Here is an 18,688-nt window from a genome sequence, read left to right as displayed (position 1 = left end):
CCCTGACGATGAAAGAGACCATGACGGCGCGTTAGGGTTGTGTGAACAATCCCCACGCAGCCACCACCTGCTCTCCCAAACTACAGCGACGTGGACTTCTCCAGATTCGATGAAGGTCAAGACCGAGGGAGTCAGAGGTGAAGTCACTTTGCAACAAGTTCTTCCCTGACTTGGCACAGCAACAAGTGAGTTTGGGTGGGCAGCGCAGATGAGATGGGGCTTCCCCACGGCCAGGCAAGGAGGTGCCGGAGGAAGGCGGCTCACATTCTGAGCTAGAGCCGGCCGCGTCTGGGAGAAAACGCCTCGCGAAGAACTATTTGCATTCATCGTGAATGCTGTGTTTCGGCATTTTTCTCATCTATTTTTACTATCCTATTTACTTATTTTTCTTTTTTATATTATTTTCTTGACACATTGAGGTTTTCTCATGACCCCCTGTTGGACGAAACACAGATTTGATCACTTCGTTATTTGATCCAGTCATGAACAGGTTCCTGTAATTTCTTTGGTTCCAAGAGCAAACTGGAATTTCCTTGAAGAGAAACATCATCACGAGTTATTATATCCCTTTATGGGCAGAGCTTAATATAAGTTTATAATCTAAGACATTTGATTTTTACCTCTAAAAGTTCATAATCTTGGTTAAAGAGAAGAATCCAGGAGAGCATTTCCAGAAAGGAAAGTGAGAGGTAGGAGTCAGGTCTACAGAACCAAAGCACCTTGTGATTGTATCTGTAACATTTTATTCAGAACTACCCTCCTGACAATAGTTTATCATCCATGAGTATATGTTTGTGGTTGTTTCCCACCATAGTCCTGGGCAGATGTTCAAAGCTCGAGTAGTGCCTAATCCTGTCCCTTGTTGTTTCATACAGCAAACTTCTCAACAAAAATGTGTAGTTTGAAGTAAAGCAAGTCAGTCACACAGACCAACACGGAATTAAGAAGCACGAAATGCCTCCTACCACCATTCAGTTATTTCAGAACATAAATTTCTCTAAGATTCATTCAGATTATTTTTGTATAGTAAAAAAAAAGTATTCATGTCTTCTTTTTGGAAAATGATACCCATATGAATGTTATTTTTTTCTCATGCTTCTGTTGGCTTTAAATAGGAAATCATGTCTTTCTAAAATTTTAGATAAAATACTTTTCTTTTATTGCTTGAAGGCACTCACATCTCATATACAACCTCCAGATTAATCTTTGTGGACCCTTGGGATCAATTACAAGTTACACACCTCAGAAGAAAATATAACATCGGGTGGAAAATATAGATATTTAAAATATTCCTTGCGGGTATCGGGAGAATCAGACAAAGTTCAATGTCTGCTTTCAGAACCCTTGATACAATGAAATCCTCGAAACCTACCCTGCCTTGCTTCAAATGAGGCTCAGCATTGGAGGCAGGCCCCTTCGACATGTGATACTACGAGCTAATGGACTAAATCAGCACTGGTCCTTCTTAAACTTAGGGCCTTTTTTTTTTGCCACTGATTTTTGTTCAAAGCTCCCACATGTCAGTGGACAATCCAGGCAGGGAAAGAGGGCAGAATCTGTACCCTAGTTTTATTTATTTCATATGTTTACAGCAGTATAAAATAATATATTACATTTACACTCATAGCATTCACAGTAACAAACACTAGAGTTAAGACTGAAACTCATCTTTTGTTATAATACCCTGTTTTCGCTCACATAACTGTCTTGAGAATGTGTTTGGAGCTGAAATTCCCTGCTCGTTTTCAGCTCGAGGATGTATGGATGAACTGGAAGTTGGAGTTCATTATGTAGACATTTTTGAGTCTCGTGTGAAAACTTACTACTTTTTTTTGCATCATGAAGGCAGTATTTTCACGCAACTCAAAAATACCCGGAGCGTAACACCTCAAACTAAGCATGTGACAAGTTTTCAAGAAATAAAAGCCATTTTTTTTTTCTAATTTTACAATTACTTAAAAATAACAGTGGTTAGAAATACATGCATGCATACTAAAGGTATTAGAGTTGTAGTCACATTATTGCCTGCAATACTCTGACGGTGTTCAACTATTTGCGTTCCCGAGAATGCTGGAATCTAAAACCTATGTCAAGGTCTTGTCTTGAAGAAAAAAAAGATACTCTATGGAGCAACAGTTTCACAAATTACTGTAGAAGGATTTAGTTTGACATAGCAGAGTGATTTCCTTGAAGTGCTAACAATATATAAAATAATTTGACTACTCCATGGCAGAAAAATAATGGAATTTTGTCATCTTCTGTTTTTCCTTGTTAAAAAGGAACATAAAAAGGATGTTACGTGCAAAGCCTTTACTGCTACAAAATCAGAGTTGAAAAAGATAAAGAACCCAAGAAATTACAATATGAAAAAATATAAGATTTTCAGAAAAATTACCAAGTATACCAATGTTTTCAGTCTCGTTGAGTTCCCTGGGGATTAAGGGCACTCACTGAATCAGAGGGGAAGGACCAACCCAAGGTGATGGTGGGTTATCAGCCAGTAACAAGAAGCCTGCTCTACCCAGCTTCACATTGGCACCATTTTGACTGGGTAACTCTCTGAGAGATTGACTTAACTTCGGTCAGTAACTTCTGGAAGGTAAGTGTGAGAATGAAGGCGTGGTATCGTTTATGTCGAAAGTGGTGAGAGGTTTTTTCTCCTTTTATTGGAAAATCATGAGGGTTTCTACATTACAGAGGATCTGACAGCAAATTGGAACACCGTTAAAACATTAAATAGTGAATTAGTAGCTAAAATATCAAAGTTTCTACTATTGTACTTAGCTTGCAATGTTTGATAAAGGCATTGCATCTAATAGCTTCATAAAATAAAATAGACATATTTTCTTACTATTGCCCAACAGAGAGGATTTACTTATCATGATACAGACATCATTATATCTGTAATTCAGATGTGGTATTTAAATATTTGATTGAAAACTATTTCACAAAGTTATGCTCACAAGTTAAAAATTAAAATTGTACATGTGGATGAATTATTTTTTAAAATTGTCATTTGACATACTTTTGAAACATTTAGACACTGTTTCCACAGGAAAATATTTTGAGTTTTACTACACTAAAACTAACCATGTTAACAAGGAAGAGTGTCATGATTGTTTTTTTCTGAACTGATTTATTAATGAAATATCGTCTAATAGTTTGAAGATTATTTTATGGGACACAAACCGACTATGGAAGTTGGATGTCAGGGTGACTAGATTAAATAGAAAACCTATTCTACATCTCGCACACCAGTCTAACAAAGGAGTATCTGGAAACCTTCATTATCAGTTGATTGCTTTTTCCCATTTTATCATCCCCCTCCTTGGCAGATAACATTTCAAACAATTCACTGAAATCATCTTTATTCTGTTGTAACCTCCGATTTCTTTTGGATGCAATATAGTTGAATTAATAACCTAATCATTATGATTTTATGTTTAAGTAATTCTATTTAGCCCACTAACTGGGGTAAAGGTTTTGCTGTTTTTTATTCTCATAGCTTGATGAGATAACCTAAGAACTAAGATACGGACGAGTAAAACTGATTACTACAATATCTACGAAAAAAACTAATACCCAAACACCTAGCATACAAAGTCGGTTCCCCGAGATCCTATGCAATGATATTAAGGGCTCAATCGTGAAAGATAAAGAAATTTTCTTTAAGTCCAGTGAGTTGGTATAGCTATTATTGGTGAGGTGAGGAGAACCTTCTTTCCAACGTGTATGATAGGCAGATGGAGGTGTTTACCCCCATAAAGCTAAAACAAGGAAGAAGGAAAGCTTTCATTGAAGTAGATTGATTCAACAAGAAAATCATCTTCTTGTTCAAAAAGAAGTTACAATAAACACATCCCACCCCTGGTTAATTATCTAGAAACATCTATTTCCTTGGTAAGATAACCTATGGAAATAGCAAGGGAGGATGACTCAATTTTGAGAAAGTATCCACTGTACTTAACGACTGTGAGCCGTTTAGTGTCCCAGATAATTAACTTCAGATATATGGTTGGGGGCTCTGGAAGAAGGCCCACGGCCCTCATTATTGAGACACGTACATTGATTGGGATTATGCTATTTTAATAACGAATGTGGTAACAGTCAAGTGACAGGCCCCAAGATATCACTCGGGTAGGGTACACAAGGGCCCTAGAGATACATGTGCATTTTAATGTTAAACCTCGGGGGGAGGAGTCCCATTTAAAATGAGAAAAGCAGGTGGAAGAGTGCTTTGTGCTAAGTTTTAACCTGTGCTTTCATAAAACACAGTTCAAACTAAGTGTACATGTGAGATCAGCCAAAGATTAAAGAAAATGTTTTCCAATAGGTTCGTATTTCAGCTTAGGTAAACATTTACATGTACTATGGAGGGACTTTTAGAGGGTAGTTGTGACAATTCTATTTTATTTATTTACTTGTTTTTGCATAAAATATTGTCTTACTTTATCTAATTTCTCCTCTTAACTGTGTCTCATCAAGCAATAAACAACAGTAGGAAAAAATATATATGTATATATATATATATATAAAAGGAGAATGCATCTTTCTGATTTTAATAATTGACCTTGTTGACATAAAAAGAAATGGCAAACTTCACTTTTCAAGGTTGATTCATGAAGCATATTCTCCTTCATAAACACTGACTACATATCAGCTATCAAATTGTCACAAACAAGATAATACTGAAACAATTATTATGCACCATTGTCTACTTCCAAGTTAATCTGTTTTAAAGTTCGAGATACTTTCTATCTTCTAGTTATTCTTTCCTGGTTCAGATATTTATCTGTCTCTCTATCTTCATATAGAGTTATAAATAGATTTTATATTCATGTGTTCAAGTCACAAAACTATGTAAAACTATGTAAAATAAAATTCTGTGTGAGTTCTATGATTGAGGACTTCTCAAAATAGGAATCTCCAGTTACATATTTTACACCACAAAATGTACAGACACCCAGTGTTTTTTCTAACAACAAATACAGGTGAATTTATAGATTCTTTATAAAAGCTTGAAATGAGTCTAAATTCAAAGCCATAGAAATAGAATCGAAATAACGTCGCCGTTAGATATTTTGACAGTGTTCCTTCCGCACGCCTCACACGTCGACAGCTATATCTTTGGCATTGAAAATTCAGTTTGAGTTCTCGACAAAATTTTGTAGCTTAGAGCTTCTTTTTCTTTTAAACAAGGAAAAACAGGTTGAATACGATATGAAAACTGGGAGGAAACTATCCATGGTGATTTTGTTCTAAGTAATTTTATCTTTGGGACCCTGAATTACCTTTACTCGATAGTGTGATGTGGACTGCATGAGTCCGTTCAAAAACCAACTGAGTTGTACCACATTTTAGGAAATTTATATAATATAATATATATATTTTATATTTATTTAGAAGCTTTGAAATAGTACAGTAAACACTTTGCCACACGGTGTATAAACTACAGAATGTCTTTGATATTTTGTGGGTCTTCAGAATACAACATTTTTTTATAACCCACAGGTGAAAACTACAGAATCACAATCTCTCTGTAAAGTTGGAATAGTTTAGGGGACACTTGATCACACAAAAATAATATAAAACAGTCAAGTTTAAAACAGTGGTATTGCATTTAGAATGCAAAAATTTCCTTGATCGTTATGACTGGCTTCTCGTGGTGGATAGAAACATCTAGAGGGCTCAGTGACATTTGGAGAGAGAAAGATAGAGTGCTGTAAACAGGCACACACTGATCGGAGAGGCAGAAGCAGCTGCCTCTAAAGTTTCTACAGTTCTGCACAGCTCAACTCATTTCTCAGGCCTGCTGAGAGCCATTAGGTCCGAGAATTGGCCACGATGATCTCGCCGGCATCTAACACTCTGACACGCAACTAACTGATGGCCAAGATAATGAAGTTGAAAAGTTGATGCTTTTGTTGGTCGACTTTGTGCAAATCATGCTGCTTCAGGTAAGTCCTGTAGAATTGACTAGCATATCCTTTTCCGTGCTGTGAAAAAGAAAGAAAAAGACTAAGCGAAAGAGCCTGAGGTTGGGGGTTCAGAGCCACACCCATGGTGAGCCAGGCCAACGCCGGGAACCGCGTGCTACCCAGACAGACCCCTCGTGTCCGAGGCAGGCAGTGTCACCTTGGCGCCACACAGTCACAGTCAGCTGGGGGCTTGGCTTGCTGAAAATGACTTTTTTACAAATCAGTTTTGCGGTGGATGTGACAGATTATAACACATCCCACACAGGGTGTGGCTGTAACTTCAAGTCGCCTAGAAGCATCCCCACTCGCGGGCCTGCTGTTTCTAGAACGAGCCTTTAGATTATCTGGGAATAATTTGTTGTCTATTTAATGAGCTCTCAATGATAGATCTACAGATCTATCAATATATACATCCATATCTAGTCGAGATCATTGAACCAGCAAGTGCTTTAAAAATTAAAAGATGAGTCACATTTTCTAAGGCTTATTTTAGCTCGTTTAAATTTTTGTCTAAAAACTGAATACTTGTATTGCCTACCAAAACCTTACGTCAAAGTTTATTCCCTAAGAGCAATCAGTTTTCAAAGAAAGAGAGCAAAGGTAAAGGAAAGAAAAAAATATTTTATTATCTGTGGCCCAATTAGGAAAAAAAAAAAGTATCGAACCATGAAACAGCATGTTTAGATTCCTTCACTCGGATATCATCACTTTAAGTATTTTATCCATTTATCCTAATAAAGGATACATCTTCCCATCACCTATGAGCTTTATGATATTGGACCATAAGCATGATGACAGCAAACGTGTGATACAAACACACTGACTATCAAGAAACACACTGGCAAATGTATCCATGATATGTGCAAGTTAAAATCTGACAGTGACAGTAAATAACATCACTGAGTTGTTTCTGATCTGGGACCAGTTGCTTTTTTGAAAAAATAAGTGTCAGACCCGACGGTTGCTTCCCCTGCAACCCCTACTTGCTCTCAGTAGATGCTCTAGTTACATGTTTCTGATGTTATTTTCCCTGATTCTATCTTTCTCATCTCAGATGAGTTTTTAATCATTTCTTCACTCGTTTATTTATCCACTCATTTACTTATTCACTAGTTTGTTTATAAGCAGACCTGTGCTAATTACAACAGTAAAAGAAAACAACACTGACAAAAATTAAAGGGAAATAGACTGTAGAGTAGAGTAAACCATGTGAAAGATAAACATTCTGTTTGGTACTATCACAAAAAATAACACAAGTTACCTACAAAGAAGGACCAGCTGTTACAACTTACCTGCTTATAAAGCTACATAATCATAGAAGTAAGTAGAAACTTTGATCTTTAAAAAAAAAAAAAAAGTCAATCCTATTTCCTACATCCTGAAATTCAAATTCCCCGTTCCATAATAAAGTTGAGTGTGTAATGATTTATATGTTTTTTGTGTTTACTAACCAGATTTTAAAACTCTTCAATAATTTGAAAGTATGCTACCATTGACATTCAAGACTATAAAATGAATTGGAGCAAATAATTACAGTGATCAAATGACTTATTGTCCAAATGGAACAATTGTGTGAGTGAAAGGGAGCATTATTAATAAACATACAAGACATAGTCATGTGTCTTCCTAGACAACAAAGGAAATAGTCACCCTATAAATCGTATTAATTTACAAAACCAACAGCGTTATTACTTATAGGTTGAAGCATTCCTTTCAAAATGACAAATCAGAAAATACTCACTTCGAGAAAATCTTATTCCAGAAGTCCAAGGATAAAAGGAAATCTACCCTTTCTCAATCTATAATGATGATGTGGAAAAAATGACTACACTGGAAAAATACATATTCGTATAAATGCAGAAATTAGTCAACCTAGCACATGTTTTAACTTAAAGGGTTTCTAGTTAGGTTAAATGATTCCTTGTGGGGAAAATGTAAGCTCGGACACATGGCTGATTTCGTAGGAGCACAAAAATAAATTGTTTTATTGAAATGGATCTCACTCAAAAGAACAGTTCTACTTGCTGTTTAGGATGACTTGCGTGCTGATTTTATTTAAAGGGCTCCTATTGCAATAGTGGTCTGACTAATGGAGATTAATTGTCTTTAATTTCACAGTGCAAGGGCTAAAGCTGGAGTCAGGACAAATGAGGATGAGGAGGAAAAGCCTTTTTCCTTTTGGGAAGCTAACCACCCAATTTTGACCTACCGCTAGACAAACTCCACAAAAATGTCTCTAGATTTAAAGTAGCATGCCTCTTGCTTCCAGGCTTGAAAAAGGTGTGCTCGAACACTGACTAACTGTTCCTCAGGGCTCTCTAAGTTAATGTTACACAAGTAACACCAAATACTATTTTTGCAAAATCGATGTTACTCCATTTCAGTGTTAGTCCGAAGGACAGTTCCTGTCTGGTGTGAATGCTGTAGTCATGCCTCTGCTGAAGCACTTCAAGAGGAAAGCGGGACTCAAACCCATGGAATCTCTGTCCCTAAGGTGCAGTCAATGTATGTTTTGGAATTTTCCAGATACTTGGAGGATTTCTGCTTTTCTGTTTCATTTTACAAATCATTTTCCCCTATCCAATTGTCAGCATGGTAAGGGGATTGGATGAAAGATTTTCTTTTCAATAATTTAAAAATAGGAGAGAGTGTCAATTTTCTTTTTTACCTCTTAATTCATCGTTCACTGTGTGTGTCCTTCATAGTGAGTCACAGAAAAGGCACATTTATCTTAACATTTGCACTACAGAGGAAAAATGATTCTTCATGGAAGATACCCAAGCACACACCTTCTTACAACCGGCATGCTTATGTTTATCATTAGCCTCCACACATAAATATCCATGTGGAATACATGTAAGATTTGTGACAATTTTATGGTATCTCTTTTTTAGTTTTTGTGAAGTCCCATGACTACCTTTGGCAATTCATGAAGTCTATTAAAAATTCCAATTAATCATTTCAGAACAATGACTTTATACATGGCTTGCAAAAATAACTGTACCATCATCAGTCCTGCTCTGTTACTTATACCACCTGCATTGGTATAACCCTAAACCTGGTGAAAAATAATTCTGTACGATATATTAAAATAAAAATTGACCAGTTGAACAGTCAGATTTCTATACTTGCATTGCAGCAAGCAAACCGCCCGTTATACGTCATGACAGTGTAAAACACAGAAGGTAAAGAGCAAGTAAAACTCGGGAGCTCTAACCTGGGCGCAAGTGAACGGAGAAAGGGGCAGCCTGAGGCACAGCAACGTGCAGAGGCCGAGGGTGGTGACGACCCCGAGTGCGCTCCAGGGCCCAGAGCTCAGTGCACACGCGTCACCTGCAGCGGGAGTGTAGCCCGGCATCTCGTGCGGTGCACAGCCCCCACCCGGTCTCTGCGTGTCTACTCAACCCCCCCTGAGGGCTCTCTTTCAAAGTGTCTCTTAAGAAACTTCTTCTGTTCAATCTGAATGTGCACAAACGAGTGTCTGCGTGTTGGCTATTAAAAGTGGGTCACTCTTTGGCTTGGCTTTTATCTTTCCACCCCTATTCTTGCTTTTATTTTGAGAATTAGAGCTCTACGTCATTCAGCTTGCAAAAGTTCCTCCACACACAATAATTCTTAAAAGCTTTAAAAATATATATAATGAAAAATCTTTTTGTGTGCTATGGCTTGATGTTGGTTATGAAGTACTGAAGGTCTTCTGTTATTATGATACAGTATCTCTCTCTCCCATAACAGTAATAATTTATTTCATAACGGTCAGCCCTCTCTATGCTACGTTTCCTCTTTCCTTTCATCAAGCCGTATGCCTCCTTATTCTAGCTTGACAGAGTTAAAGCATCCTAGAATATTTCTAAAAAAAAATACAAGAGTTAATTTAGAGGAGGTGGTTTCCATATGCAAACTAGAATCTTTTAGAAGAGAAACCAAATGACTCAAACGATCCCTCCGACCATTAATGTAATAAATCTGTATAAAACACAGCATTTATTTCCAGTTGGTTTACATGTGTATGCTATGCTTAAAGTATCATTCACAATTAATTAATATCCATTAAATGGAAAGATATATTCAAATCTATTTCAAAAATAAAAATCAGCAAACATGGTTGTGTAGAATAAGACAACAGAACTGGGGGGCTCCCTGGCAGCACAGGGGTTAAGTCTCGGCACTATGAAGCTATCAGCAGCCAATGCCACTGTGGCTTGAGTCCATCCCCGGCCAGGGAGTGACCCACGTGGGCAGCAGACCCCTCCTGTCTCCCCGCCGCCCCCTCAGCAGTGGATTCCAGTGGATCAGCCTGTTCTGCTCCCCATCTATCTCTGGGGAGTCCTCTCACCTTCTTCCCACCTCTGGCTTACACTCCAGTTCTTGTATGCATAAATAAATCAAATAAAACTTAAAAAAAAAAAAAACGAAACAGAACTGGACTTTGATCTTTGCACTGAGCCTGTAGTGTGCACACGTGCTGAGTTTCGCTGCTGTGCCCCTGATGTCACAATTCCCTGCTACTCCATTAAAAGAAGAAATGTCTGCTTAGCGTGACTGGGAGAGGAGCCATCTGTGGGAGACAGACAGGCCTGCTCCTCCAGCATTCTGCTCACAGGCCTTCCACTCAGGCAGCCCTTGCTCACCACCTCTGCTGAGAATCTGCTTTACTAGCCCCGCTTTCTTTCGGGGTGATATAGACGATCTACCAAGTTCGGGTGATGGAAAAAAGGGGACTGGGCCTTGTTTTCTCACCAGCTCTGGCGTGCGCAAAAGCATGTACTTTATAATGTGGAGGGAACGCTCAACATCAAGTAGAGTTTGGTGCACAGTCCTGATTTTTATCCTCTGCAGACTTTTCAAACTTTTAGCATTACTCAGTGTGTATTTTTTGATGCAAATGTTTGTTTAGTTCCCAGTAGGGACAAGGCCAGGCGTGAAGGCAGAGGTGTGCTGTGGCACGGGTTCCCACGGTCGGAGGGAGGACTGTCCGTTAGTGGCGGTCTCTTCTCGGGCCCGCCGTATGTGGCGTCTAGAAAAACTGATGGATCCGACAGAGACACACTGTGAGAGAGACCCCTGAGAGTAGGCCATGGGTGTGAGACACTCGGGAGGGGCGGGGCAGGGAGGGGGAGAGAGGAGGAAGAGGAGGAGATGAGGTGGAAGGTGGTGGACGCTGCAGGGACGCCGGTGGTGGGGAAGCTGTGGTGACCACGCCTGAGGGGAGAGATCCTACATGGATGTTTGTTTTCTTAAGATTCATTTATGCAGACAGAACCGGGGTACAGGCCAGGGGCAGTGAGAGGAGTCACCAGAGACAGTGCTGTGCTTTAACCCACTGTGCCACCCGCGAGGGCCTGGATGTTTATTTTTAAGCCACCTTTATTGTTAGGTAAAGGCAGCCTTGAAAATAGGGGTGGCTGTTTGTTCCCGGAAGGAGGCTATGGGGTCACCCCACCTCGCTGTGTTGAGGGAGCGGGTCCCCTGGAACAGCAGGATTCCTTCTAGACAGAGGCCCTGTGGGTCTTCACATGCCTTGCTCTGCTGTGTCTGCGTCTGTGGGTGACTTCAAATGACCTTCCTTGCCGTTGCAGACTGGCTTGTCGGGAGAGGCAATCTGCGCTTCGGCAAGTATGTCAAGTGCCACTAATATTTTTAACAGAGTAGCTATAATTATAGTAACTTAATTTTGTTCTATTTAAAAATCCTTATCTCTAATTAATTATAGTAAGAGTGCTTTGAACTCTATAACAAAAACCAGCGCTAGTATATCAACCTCCTTAATTAGACAACATATTTCAATAGTATCATCATCTGAACTGATTGGAGTGAGATATCCAAAAACCATGCGTGACTTACCAGCTACAGACAAAAATTGTCAATATCCTACATATTTCTCTTTCTAGCACAAAATCATTAAACTTTGAATGAAAATATATGTGTGTGTGAATATATATATGTGTGTGTGAACATATATACATATGTGTATATATGTATACACACATACATATATTAAAATAGAGAATGTGCTTGCATTAGAGCTTTATAAATTGGAGGTCTGTTCCGTGTATATGTAGAAAATGCAGAAATGTCAAAATTAAGCCTCGAGAGCTAAATAAACCGTGAGGGGGACGCTGACAGGAATGGGCCCGCCCAGGGCCCTGAAGCCTCAGGGAGAGGCTGTCACCCCACTGCCTCACTGGTTTCTCAGTCAAGTTCAGAGACTAAATTGTTGTCTGGATATTCTGGCCTACATTAGCTTATACAAAAGGAACATAGAATACTAGCACCCATGGGCCTGCTTAAGGCAGGGCACATTTCCGCAGACTGTCAGAATCCACCGAAATAGGGAAACTGACTTGTTCCGAACTATCCGAAAGTCACATCTGTCACACTGGCAGTGACAGACTACACTTGAACTTGTCTCTGAGGTCAGTCCCCTCAACTGCAGAACAACTAAACACTTTGATTTATGGGAGACAAATATTGCTACTTTGCATTTCTAAAATCTTAACCAGAGAATCATTTGCTCCTCTAAGGAATAAAAGGAGGGTCCTGGGGGTGCCACGGAGGTCAAGGCTCAGCGCATCAAGCCACTGCCGGCCACTGAGGCCTGAGTTCCATCTCCCGCCAGGGAGCTGACCTATAGGGCGCGGCAGACCTCTCCTGTCTCCCCGCTGCCCCCTCAGCAGTGGATTGCAGTAGATCTGCCTGTTCTGCCCCCCACTCTGTCTCTGGGGAATCCTCTCACCCTCCCAACCCCCAGCACCTCTGGCCTACATGCCAGCTCTTGTAGTATAAATAAATAAAATATATTTTTAAAAGAAAAATAACAAAAAGATTAATGTGTTCCTCTTTTGTTGAGAACTATGGTTCTTATCATATTTTACTCACATCTAGAAACTTGTAGTGGAATTAGTTCCTTTAAAACTTTATAAAGAGATCAAATTAATTATTTCCGATTAGTATTCATTTTCAAAACAGAATACAAGGAAAGTGCCTTATTTATGCCTGTAAGTCCAGGAAGGTAATGTCTGCTGAGACTATTTGCAACAAAGATCCTCGTTTCACAACATGAAGACCAAACAGAAATGCTCATGGGTTTGTCTTTATATGAAAACATGGTCAATGCCTGGGACCTTCAGGTTAAAAGTGCAGACACACCTGTCTAAGGGTTAACCAGGAAGAGCCTATTTAAGCAGGGTAAGCTTTCAATGTCATTTTACAACCTTGGGTCAGTAAGTATGAAAAAAAGTGAAAAATCATCTGGCTCGGTTAATAAAGAGCCTATACCACATCCAGAAGCCAGCTTGCTTTCAACCAAGATGCATACGGCACCCAACCTAGAGCATGCACGAAAAGACAGCTACTGCACATCTGTGACACTCGGATTTCTAATTCAGTCCCTCCTCTGTCAAAGCAGCAGCCCCTAAAAACAGGAATGCAGGCGCAGAAGGGGCTGAAATGCTGACACAGTGAACGCTGAGAACTGACAAGTGTCATTTTCGATCAGGAAGACGCCTCCACTCGGAGCAGGTTGGAGACCCTGATATGTGGGGCTTCAGGAGCTGGGCTGACGCTCACGCCCCAGCCCTGCAGGCAGAAGGCACCTGTGAGGACTCACAGCTCCCGGACAGCAGGTGGAGCGGTGACGGTGACTCTGTCAGACCCGAGGAAGTCGGTGCCGCTGAGCCGGCGGTACTGAGCCCTCCAGAATATGGCTTCGGGCTTTCTAATAATTGTGCAATCCTGCAGTTCATGTAACACAGGTTATACATATTTTGATTTATCACAATGTAAAATTAAGCTATCACCATAGTCAGAAGGAGGTAAAGAATAAATGCAATGATCTAATGTATTTTGATAGCTAGTGTCTAACTGTCTGATGAACATACGTGAGCGCCATTTAAGTTATTTCTCTGTGTTGGGGAATTGCGATCCTGGTTTTGAGTAAGATCTTGTTTTTGTGGAATAGACATTCTTGTTAGAGAAAGTATTCTCTTTCTTGCATAATAAACATCTTGTGTGTATCCTAAAATCTAAGCTTAGGTATACATTTTACTTTTAGTTCTCGCCTAGAAACTTATTAAACCAGTCACCCCCTCTTGCCTTTTTAAGCTAACCAGTTATCAAATAATTAGAGATTTGAAAACTGGTAGGCAGTGAACCCAACTCAGTTTTAAAGGAATTACAAAAGCGCTAAATTGTTGAAATAAGATATCACGTGTTTCTTAAAGGTTAAAAATCACCTTTGCTTGTTCTAGTTAGATGATGAAAGTTTGATTCTTAATATTTATTATGATATTCCATAAATTTAACCTTTGTATTTTCATCTTAATAACTGCAAATATTTCCCCACATAATAAACTAAAATAAAGTAAAAATCATGTTGTAGATTGACTGGCTATGAAAATTGTCCTGGTAGATATAGGGAAAAAGTTTAAATTTTAAATCACTAATCTCTATTGAGACTGGTGAGATACTGGTTAAACAGCATTGCATGACAATTTATATTTCTATCTTAAATATCTGCATCATTATGAAAATATGAGAAAAACATATCTGTCAATCTATCTCTCAGCAAATTTCTTGCCCTCCAAAATCAAAATTTCATGTCATTCTTTTTAACAAAGCATCTGAGATTCTCATTGGTGGTCAACCTGTCACCAAGAAATACTATGAAATAGCAAGAAAAATCCTCAAGTAGCTGCTGCCACGCGGATGGTGAGGACGCCAGATCACAGGGGTCGCGTGCAAACCTGGAAACCGCACGTCCTGGCGTCTGTGCTGTCGCCCACACCTGCTGCCCCCACCCCCCGGCCCCCACAGGTGCTCCTCCCTGAGGCCACCTGCTGCTGACTTCACGTTTGTCTGTGTCTGTAGATTGTGGTGGCAGGTGACGAACAAGGGAGGTCAGTGAAAGGAGCAGTTAGTGGTGGTGAAAGGGAAAGTGAAGCACTTGTCTGAAGGGAAGAGATGGGACAGGGAAGACAGAGATGTGAACCAGAATAGCCAAGACCAGGCAAGAAAGAACATGGAAACCAGCGGGGCTGGAGGGGGTGGGTCGGGGTCAGCGGGGGCGTCTGGGCGCTGAGGGGGCCTGTTTGGGCACCCGAGATGCGACCACGTGAAGTACGCGGGCAGGGGCGGATGCTTGGAGAACCAGAGAGGGAAACAGCATCTGGCTCTTGGATTCAGGGCATTTGGCTCACCGATTCACCGCCTGTCCCGTTAGGCTTTGATGGGCATCTTAGTGGCGCCTGGACGCCCGGACGCAGCATGAACACGATTCGTGTCTGAAAGGCTGGCAGTGCGATGAGCAGGCCAAACAGAGCTTTGCAAAATATTTTAAAACTAGCACTTCCGGCTAAGAGTCTGGACGTCCCCAGAAGAGCATCTCCGACCCTGTCTGGCGCTGTTCGCCGAAGGGACACGGGGGGATGTTGATGGCGCGGGGAGGTGACCATGCCGGCGGTGAGGGGCCGCTTCCTACAAGGGAGAGAGGAAGCGGGAGACAGACAGACCGGGCCAGAGCGCGCAGACCTGGGGGAACAGAGGCTCAAGGAGCCTCGGAAGGAGCGACGGCAAGCGTGCGGGGAGCGGGAGTGAAAACCGAGCCTCGCGTCGCCGCGTCTAAGCGCAACTGAGAGCCGCTGACGGTTTTTCAGAGGAGGGTGCTGAAGTGAAATGTCGTCGGGCAGTGCCCTCACGATTTGACAGCAGAAGGCAGGTGGCGATGCAGAAGGCTCACCCTGGTGAGCCGGACAGAAAGGGCTGGGCTTGAGGGCCCAGAGCTGGAGACCGGGGTCCTCCCAGGGCCACGAGAAGGGGGGGGCTGACCGTTTGCTGGTCTGCCGCAGCTCTGCGGCCCCTGACATGAAACCGTCCAGAGGTACCAGAAGGGATTTATAACCAGAAAGCCTATCTGGGGGTTTTGTGGCCGATGACTCAGTTTGAAGGGTGGAAAAAGGAAAGTGGGGGATAAGGCCCGAGAGACGGGGTCTGCCCAGGACCTCGGCCTCGGGGTCACGTGGGCAGGAACAGGGCCAGGGGTCTGTGAACATCTCCTGGACAGAGCCCCCAACATTTAAGGGAGAAAAGACAAGGTGAGCGGTAACCACAGACGGATATTTCATTCACTTCTAACGGCAAGATGGGTGCTTTAAATAATGTATTGTTATTGCCTTTATTGTTCCAGAGAGAAATCAATCACGAGGCTGTTACACCCTGGAGTGTTCTGTCTACGCCTCACAGGGAGAGCGAAGGCGCAAACCCATGCGTTCATGCGACTTAAAGTAACTTATTTTAAGTGATATAGGTCTCTTACATTTGATCGGATTTTTCCTCTCCAAAAATAGCCCCTGCTAAATCTGAATGTTCTAGTATTTTTAGTCACCATCTTTCCTCGTGCGGACTTTTCACTTCCAAAAATCCTCAGTTCCAAAAGAAAGCACGCTTGTTCTTGCACGGCCTCACTGTTACAGAGTCCCCCCTTACACCTCGACAGGTTCCTGGAAGCTGCACCTTCTGGCAAAGCCGCTAGGAAGACTAGGTCACCCATGCTACTTTGTTCAAACCACCGGGGATGGGTTTTTCTCATCAGTGTTATAAGAACACAACAATGAACAAAGCCACATGTGTGTGTGTGTGATGTTTCACTTTGACTTTTGCAGTCTGCTGAGCTTATTCACAAGGGCAACACCAATTGGCATCTCTTTCCAATCCACATGGGCTCCCAAACCAGACCTGCTCTGCTGGAGAAGCCGCTGCAGAGCTGAGTCTTCCCTCATCTCCAGCCTGGAGACTGGGGCCACTTGTGATAACGTCTCTCCCTCCCGTGCTACATGGAGGATGCGACACTCTGCGTCTCGCCCTAAGCGCTCTCTCGTGGACTCTCTTCGCTGCCATCCCCCACCAGGTCTTTAGGCCACAAGCATGGCCACTGCAGAAACACTCACTAGCAAAACAGAACCAGAAACACATGCCACACAGGTCCTCACTCACTCCTGAATGGCGCCCGTGTTCGAGGCCTGGGGTTCCAGGAGTGAGGTGGTAACCGACGCTCACCCCGGAAGCCGGGGTCTCAAACACCAGCCTGCCCCCGTCCCCTCAGGCCCCAGCCACCCGAGCCAGGAGACCAAGGCGACTGACCGCACGGCTCCTCTGAGTTTAGCACGTATCGAGTGTGCAGGAGAACACCTGCTCCACTCGGCCACTGGTGGTCTAAACGGATTCAAGTCTGAACGTCTGGACGAGCCTTGGAAGAATGCAAGGTCTCATAGATGCTCAGGAACTGCTAGCAGCTGTTCCTTTTGGGCTTGTCATTGGAAATATCTTAACCTACTCCATAATGCAATCTTCAAACTTTAACTTCCATTATCTCCCCTGGATTTACCTTATAAATTTGTCAACCTAGGAAATTCACATACCACATTAGAATGTGGCTCTCTAATTTTGCAGTATTTTACATGTGCCCATCGTCCTGGGATGTCCTTTATTGCTATCCGTTGAGCTCACGTGGAGAATACTCCTTGAGCCCGCAAGTTGAGTTCTGTAAACGCTTCCTTGATTATAAGAGATCTTTCCCCACAACCATTTTATTCTGCTTTAGTATCTTGTTCATCTATTAATGAGATGAGAAACTTACCACAACACAGAACATGGGAACTGTGGATTTTTGTGTTTGCTGGACAATGCAATGTCACTTATAGATGCATCAACAAAACAATAGTGATGTTTGTTTCAAAAGCTCCTTCCTCTCATATTTGAGAAAAGTACTGTTAAACCAAGACATTTACCATGGTGTTTTCGAAAATGAGAAGAGTTTATCCTCACATGGAATAAGAATATGATTCTGAGCTGCAGTTGGGCACCAGAACCTAGCTATTTTGTCTCTTGTTGCTCATGCACAGAGTGATATTTATGCAAAGCTTATGTAGACAGAAGACAGAAAGCACACAGAATCATAAAACCATGAGCCGACACAGGAGCCCAATGAATAAGCCATAAAAACAAAGGAAAGTTTGGGCATTTGGGGCGTCTCTCCAGTGGGCTGGTGACATCACTTGCTAGTTCTGTCTGACTTTGAAAGACAAAAGATGCAGAAATATAAAAACAAGGTTGATGGAGAATCAAGTCCATCAGATAATAGGATTTTTGTGACGAGAAGAGGAGACTAAGAGATCTCTGGAATTCTGAATCAAATGCCAGTAGACGGTAGACGTGATGTCGATGTGGAGGAAGGTGCATATTTCCCCATTGACTGATGCTTCCCTTGACTTTGTGTGATGATTCTAGGGCAACTGTGTCAGTCTCAGACATTATGCAAAGGCAGAATTGACACCATGGGCGGGTACCACTGTCAAATACAGAGTAAGCCACTCTGGACTGGACATCGCGTTATGACACTCTAAACAGGTTACCTTGAAGCAACAAAAAATGTTAATTATTCTACAGTCATCAAATATAATATGTAACTGTCTATGTCGAAATAAAATTCTGTTGTTTCACAAAAGGGCACCCCGGTCAGACTGCCAGAGCAGATTGTGGTAACAAGCCAGTGTTGTCAAGCACAAGTAAAGCCAAATAACCACAAGATGTAATTTTAAAATTTGGAGCCAAGCTTTGTGACTAATACCATCATAACCTAAAACAACTTTCTCTTTGGTGAACAATTTTCCTTAGGTCCTATTTGATCCATTCATCGGTTCTGTAGATGAGAACAA

At 41.6% G+C, this 18,688-nt stretch overlaps 1 protein-coding gene across 1 annotated transcript in view; it reads right to left on the bottom strand.

Annotated features, from left to right (window-relative positions):
• Positions 1–4,543: 4,543 nt before the first annotated feature.
• Positions 4,544–18,688, bottom strand: part of PCDH10 (protocadherin 10) — a 39,837-nt gene continuing 25,692 nt past the window's right edge. Inside the window, exon 5 of the mRNA XM_004685285.2 lies at positions 4,544–5,996. Coding sequence (XP_004685342.1) covers positions 5,977–5,996 — 20 coding nt within the window. The 3' untranslated portion in view covers positions 4,544–5,976. The remainder of the gene's footprint in view (positions 5,997–18,688) is intronic.

The sequence above is a fragment of the Condylura cristata genome, unplaced genomic scaffold, assembly GCF_000260355.1.
Source record: "Condylura cristata isolate star-nosed mole 26May11 unplaced genomic scaffold, ConCri1.0 scaffold00018, whole genome shotgun sequence".
NCBI classification, from domain to species: Eukaryota; Metazoa; Chordata; class Mammalia; order Eulipotyphla; family Talpidae; genus Condylura; species Condylura cristata.
This window is presented reverse-complemented; position numbering and strand designations above follow the sequence as displayed.